Raw genomic sequence first — 6,522 nt, forward strand, 5'->3', positions numbered from 1 at the left:
ACCTACAATTATCTTTTAGGTAATATGATACTGCAAAAACTCTTTTATATCGTTAGTATATGGAAATTAAACTCGTATAAGATAAATCTCTTGCATTTTTAGGTCACAACTGTAATGCAGGAAGAGGAAACATGGCCACTAAACCTAATCGAATTAAAATATGTGGTGGCAAAATATGATGAAGACATAGAAAACTAATATGATCGAAGTATATGGAAGCAAATTAAAGTTCAGCATTAATATTACTATATAGTATTACAAAGATCAAAGAGGTGTTAATGTACATGAAATCCTACATCAAACTCTCCATATCTAATCTAAGGGACCTATTTTCTTCATCAGTTAATCTCAGTTTACTTATACCCTCCCCGTATTTGTAGATCACTGAAATAAAAGCTAGTACTAAAACATTTTAAAAAAACTAAGAAAAGGAAAATTACAACAGATGAGTTTCTAACTTCACTGATCCTTTCACAAGACTTGAATCTTGAAAATGACTTGTTTGTCCACTGCTTCCCAAATTCCAATATCATGAGACACCAAATTATTTTCATCTCCATTTTCCTCAGTTGCAACATTCAAATCTAATACTGAAGGAACACTTTCATCTCCATTTTCTTGATCTTTTTCCTTAACATTGTGATCATCAGCACATTTCTTTAGAGGAGAACAAGCTCTAGAAACTGAACTAAAACTCTCAGAACTGAAAATGACAATAGCATCTTTAAATGACACTAAATCACCATCAGCAAGTGTAAAACTTCCATTTTCTATAGCTTTCTTGATACCCTTTTGACAAAATGAATCAACTTGCTCAATATCTTCCATTAAGAAAACTCTGCTTGGATTTTCTTGAATTGCTTCTACAAATCTCTCAAGATAACTCTTCCCATGTTCATTTCTTGATCTTTTGTTACTAACTTCTTCAGTTGAATCAGCTCTTGTAATTGATGAAAAACTGCTTAGTCCAATGGATATAAAGCTATCTTCTGAACCAAAAACAATTTTTGCCAATTCCTTTGAAATTTTCTCTTTTCCTTCAGAATCAGCACCTAAAAAAAATAGCCAAGATTCTTCCTTTTTGGACCTACATTCAAGAATTGTACTAACTATCTCAGGAATTATGTCTTTTTGCCATGGGACTTTCTTTTCCAATGCCTTGCAAAGAATCTTCATGTTGTCTGAATTAAGCTCATTGAATCTATCAATATTTTCCATATATCCACTTGCTTCACTAGAGGAAGCTGAATTAGGACTTGAATTGGGATTAGATAGAAGCTCTGGCTTGGTTTCAGCCTCATTTTCAGATGTGAAGAATTGATGTTCTTTTGGTGATTGATTTGATTCAAAAATCACAGGCCAATTCAAGAGGCTTTTATGCAACTTGCTGGAGCTTTTCATGTGATGGTCATTTGAAGAGGATATTGAATTAGATGAACAAGGAGATGGTGAAGATAGTGGACTAATAAAGCCTTTCTCAAGAAAATGAGGCTGTTGTTTATGGACAGAACTGCAAATAGAGTTCCACTTCTTGCAGAGATTAACCATGTTCATTTCAGATTCCTGTTAAACAAGCAGAACCAAGAAAGAATTTAGTTTTTTGTTTTAAAGAGTTTAACTTCTATCCACTGACAGGTCTATCCCCAGACAGTATAAAAGAAATTTTAAACTATCAGGTCACTAAAAGATAACTTCATATAACCGTTCATTAAAAGGAGGATTAATAAGTCGGGAAAATAGACATATTATCTACTACAAGTTAAAATATATATAAAAAACAATGTATATAAGTTAAATTCTTTCTTTAATAATAACTAGTGTATATTAAACTTTTCATACATGCTTAATTAATATTAGGATTAATGGGATATGAATAAATACCTGATCATTGTTAGCTTGTCTGTGTTCTTCCTTGTACTTTTGGAGCCAAGAAGGCAAACTTGAGCTGGAATAAGTGGTAGTAGACTCAGTTTTAACTTGTATGCTTGAGATGGTTTTAGCTTCTCTATTGAAATTGGCTAAACAATCAGCACAACAATTCAGTTTCTTCTCAACTCCAACTCTACCAAGTGACCAGCTTGAACCATCCATTGTTGCCTTGCTTCTCAAGTGACTATACAAATCACTGAAAAAATCAAAACAAGAAAGTGTAAAGAGAGAGAAAATAAATATCCTTCTTTGCTATCTTTATTCATTCGGAAAGGAAGTCCTGGCGTAACTAGTAAAGTTCAAGCCGTGGAAACAGCCTCTTATAGAAATGCAGGGTACAAGGTTGTATACAATAGACCCATGTGGTCCGCCCCTGTACATAACGGGAGCTTAATGCACCGGACTGCTCTTTTTTTTTTTTTTTAAATTCTTTTGGAAGAAATAATGCAAAAATGGTAAGTTTTGAGAAAGTACCTCTCAAGGTTGAGACTAAGAGCCAAACTTCCAACAGGAATAGTAAGAGGATAAAGATCCCAAAGTGTCTGTAAAGAAGGATGTCCACTTTTACATTTTATGTAAGTCTGAAAACTAGCAACTCCAATAATCCATAGCCTTCCATTTTCCCCTATTGCACCACTCAACAATCTACTAAGTTCCATTATCATATGCTCCACAGGAGAATAGTAGCTCATATTCCTTTGTTGTTCACCATATTTTGTCCAAAACTCAGACACCCACCTAAGATCACCTAAATACAAAACAACCCCTCTATTCATATAGTTTTTCACTAAAGTCCTTAGCTCTCTAAGTTTGATCTCAAACTCTTCTCTTGAAATATTTCTTAAAGTAAAAAGTGGGACACTTATAAACTGCACATGCTTCATGTCTCCTGAAACTTCTCCTTTATCAAACTTATCTATAACTCCTCTAACAACTCCCTCAGCTGTAGCTAAACACTCTCCAATTATAACTACATTTTTCCTTTTCATTATTGTTTCCACAACACTCATCACATCATCATTCTTTACTTGATATCCTGTTTTAGCAAGTGACAAATTTAGGACACTAGCCGATGATGTTATTTGAGACATGTTGGTGTTTCCTAGGACTAGTACTGGTTTTGTGGTAATTTCCTTAGAGCAAATCTCCAAACTAGAAACAGCTTGTTCTACATTATTTTTCACTTGTGGACTAGAAAAACCAGCTTCCCTCATAACTCTACTAATACTTGGATCATCAAGAATTGAAATAACAAGCTGTTCTATTTCAACTTTAAGGGCTAAAATGGGCTGTTGTTGATTCTCTATCGATCCGCGACGTTGATGAGCTTGAGCCCTTTTGAAAGCAGCAACTAAGGCATTAGAAAGAGAAGGGAGATGAGAATGAGGACCTAAAATGGGAGATGAAACTGAGGTAGGAAGTCTATTGAGTGCAACATTGAAGCAAAGTTCAAGTGCTTTGCATTGGAGTGGATGAGAATGGGATTGAAGACAAGCTCTTTTGAGAAGACCAGAAGAAGAAGAAAGCATAGCACTTGCTACATGAAGAGGAGTAACTTGTGCATGTCCTCTTCTTCTAGCTAAGCTTACAGCTTGTTTTACTATACTTGCTGATTCAGGAGTCAATGACTGTTGAAAAGTATAACCACCTGTCCTCATGCCGCTCAACTGTCAATTTATGATGAATCCTCACAATACAGAAAACTGTAATCTTGCAAACTAGAAGGATATTTTGAAGAAAAAAATCAAAGATGAAGAAGTGGAGATTTTGGATTCTTGGATTTCATTAGGGTGGCAAGAGTTATTTTTGGTTATGCCTCAATGCCGCTAAACTGTCAATTTATGATATATCCTTACAGTACAGAAAACTGTAATCTTGAAAACTAGTAGGGTATTTTGAAGAAGAAATCAAAGATAGAGAAGTGGATATTTTGGATTCTTGGATTTAGAGTGGTAAGAAGAACAAGTTTTGTTTTTGGTTATGTGTGTTATGTAGTAAGGGAAGAAGTGAAGGGAATTAATAGGAGTTAAAAAGGAAGAGGCTTTGTTCTTTTCTTGTAGTTGTTGGTTTAGTATTGAGAAAGTGGAAAGCATGTGAGGCAAAGCTAAATTGTCTCTCTCTTCTTTTCGGCTATCATATAAAGGGATAAAGGCATCAGATGGGATAATTGGAAGTTGGACTGGTTATCTTTTCTAGAAAAGAATTAACTAGATACTGCCATCAAAACAATAAGAATGATAAAGATTGATTCAAATTAATTTAGGTTACTACACTTCTTTTATGAAATTAAAACATGTGGGCTTTATCTTTCATATATTTGTATTAAGGGCAACTTTATTAGACATGAAGAGTTAATTTGTCATAAAATATTGGAAACGTATTTAAGGGTGCGGTCTAACTGTCATTGAAGTAGATCAAAACTATGACTAAACGGGATTCAAACTTTGTACTTAGACAAAATAATAGTATCTAATAAGATAATTTATGTATGCAAGCTGGCACGAATCCTATCGTCATAAAAGAATGTACAATTAGGAACAACAATTTACTGTACATTTTACAGCTTGTTTGGGTGGTTGTTACATATTGTATTGTACTATATTGTTACTTTAAGTACAATATATTTTGATTTTTACTTAAATTTTATTGTATATAAGTTCATATTACGTTACAACGAAAAGTGTCACTTTATGGAATGACGATTTGGTGTGGTCGCGTCGTTACCTTATTTTTTTCCTCTCGTCTTGTCCTTCCATATTATTAAATAATCATATTTTATCTTTTATCTTACCTTTTTATATAATAATTTTACTTTGTACTTTACTTTTTTTATTTTTATAATATTATAAGTTTATTTTTTATATTGTTGACGATGAAAAATAATATAATTTATCCAAATATTATATACATCAAAATGATACTTTATGATACAATACATATTATACTATAAATTACATATGTTAATAACAACCATCGAAACAAGATGTTAATAAGTGTGATATGAGTAGTAGGTTTCTGAATCAGAACTTTGGCAAAAAGAGAAAAGGTAGGAAAAGAGAAAGGGAGAGAGAGAGCTGAAAAGAGAAATGAGGACTGCCTGTCGGTTTGAAGGAATTGGGAACTGTGTTTTTTGTGGTTCAAGCTTCCTACTTACTACTATGTACTCATCTCTTTCTCTTAAAGACTCAAAGTGTAAGGAATAAAGCTTTCTTTGGATGATTAGTTGCAAAAAGTATTCTTTAAAAAGATGATGATTGGGATTTTGTATGATGTAAAATTAATTTTTTTTTTAATTTTACATGGAATTTGTGAAAATAAGATCATTATTTGCTTGACAGAAAACTTAACGAACTTCGATGAAAATCTCTTTACATCTCTCATATAATTAGAAGTAACTTTACTTCATTCCTATTACTTCGTCCGTTTCAATTTAGATGACACATTTCGCTTATTGAAAGTAAAATAGAATAAAATTTCACCAACATTATATTTTAAAAGTTATTTTTCTATCATATAGACATGAGAAAAATTACAATTTATAGTAGTTTTCGTATAATTTTTAAATATTTAAATTTTAATGCTAAAATGTTGAATTGAATTAATACAATTTAGCTTCAAAGTTTAATTAAATTGACGTTTGATAAGCAAAATGTGTCATCTAAATTGAAACAGAGGAAGTACTATATTTTACTTCCAATTTTTTTTGGTTTATATCTTCATAAGATTTTCTAATTATGTATTTAATTGTTCTTGTTGAATAAAGTTATCATAACGGTCCTACATAAAGCTCTTAACCCTCCCCTCCCCCAGACAAAACAAAACCGTCAAACAGAAGAAAAGGGTTCAAATATGAATACTCTATGTTTTTTGCATTGTGTGTATCGATGCAACATAGACTCTCGGTAATGGACTTGGAGGTCAAGAGAATAAGGAAGAAGAGAGTGGTGTACAGTCAGCCGAAGTTTAAGTGGGGAGCCTTCACTAAGGCAAATGCACAAGAGTTGAGGGAAAAGTTGTTGACTATAGAGGTTTGGAGGAGTAATGGGGACGCGAGTTGTATGTGGACCACGACATCGAACTGCATTAGGGAAGCTGATAGAGAGGTGTTAGGCGTATCGAAGGGTTATTCGGGAGGCCACAAAGGGAATTGGTGGTGGAATGAGGAGGTCCAAGGAAAAATGAAAGCTAAGAAAATGACATATCTGAAGCTAGTGGGATGCACTGATGAGGAGGAGCAGAGGACGTGTAGGGAGCATTATAAGTTGGCAAGGAAAGAGGCAAAATTGGCAGTCACGGTGGCTAAGACTGCAGCTTTTGAGCGATTGTATGATGATCTTGGGAGCAAATGAGGCAACAGAAAGTTGTACAAGATAGCCAAGATCAGGGAGAGGAAGGCTCGGGACCTGGATCAAATGCAGTGAATCAAAGACGAAGACGGTAGGGTTCTGGTGGAAGTGGCAGGTATTAAGCGTAGATGACAGGAGTACTTCCATAGACTCCTGAACGAGGAAGAGGTCAGGAAGATTGTAATTGGAGAGTTGGAAAACTCAGAGAGTCAGAGTGATTTTGAGTTTTGCAGGCATATTAGGAGCG

The 6,522-nt window shown here is 33.9% G+C and overlaps 2 protein-coding genes across 2 annotated transcripts; one reads left to right on the plus strand and one right to left on the minus strand.

Annotated features, from left to right (window-relative positions):
• Window positions 1-213: 213 nt before the first annotated feature.
• LOC104216499 (protein SMAX1-LIKE 3-like) lies at window positions 214-4,017 on the minus strand. The gene is made up of 3 exons (XM_009766553.2): window positions 2,404-4,017; window positions 1,882-2,125; window positions 214-1,563 (listed from the first exon to the last, which is right to left on the minus strand). The coding sequence occupies exons 1-3, from the start codon at window positions 3,585-3,587 to the stop codon at window positions 472-474; spliced, it is 2,520 nt and encodes an 839-aa protein (XP_009764855.1). The 5' UTR covers window positions 3,588-4,017; the 3' UTR covers window positions 214-471.
• Window positions 4,018-5,834: 1,817 nt separating this feature from the next.
• Window positions 5,835-6,278, plus strand: LOC138869546 (uncharacterized). The gene has a single exon (XM_070147171.1). The coding sequence runs from the start codon at window positions 5,835-5,837 to the stop codon at window positions 6,276-6,278; it is 444 nt and encodes a 147-aa protein (XP_070003272.1).
• The last annotated feature ends 244 nt before the right edge of the window (window positions 6,279-6,522 follow it).

The sequence above is a fragment of the Nicotiana sylvestris genome, chromosome 5, assembly GCF_000393655.2.
Source record: "Nicotiana sylvestris chromosome 5, ASM39365v2, whole genome shotgun sequence".
Classification (NCBI taxonomy): domain Eukaryota; kingdom Viridiplantae; phylum Streptophyta; class Magnoliopsida; order Solanales; family Solanaceae; genus Nicotiana; species Nicotiana sylvestris.

Coding starts and splice junctions, on each gene's coding strand:
- LOC138869546 (XM_070147171.1), top strand. CDS start 5,835: ATGGACTTGGAGGTCAAGAGAATAAGGAAGAAGAGAGTGGTGTACAGT.
- LOC104216499 (XM_009766553.2), bottom strand. CDS start 3,587: ATGAGGACAGGTGGTTATACTTTTCAACAGTCATTGACTCCTGAATCA. Junction 2,126..2,403: donor CTTAGTCTCAACCTTGAGAG/GTACTTTCTCAA, acceptor TGATTTTTTCAG/TGATTTGTATAGTCACTTGA. Junction 1,564..1,881: donor GACAAGCTAACAATGATCAG/GTATTTATTCAT, acceptor CTTGTTTAACAG/GAATCTGAAATGAACATGGT.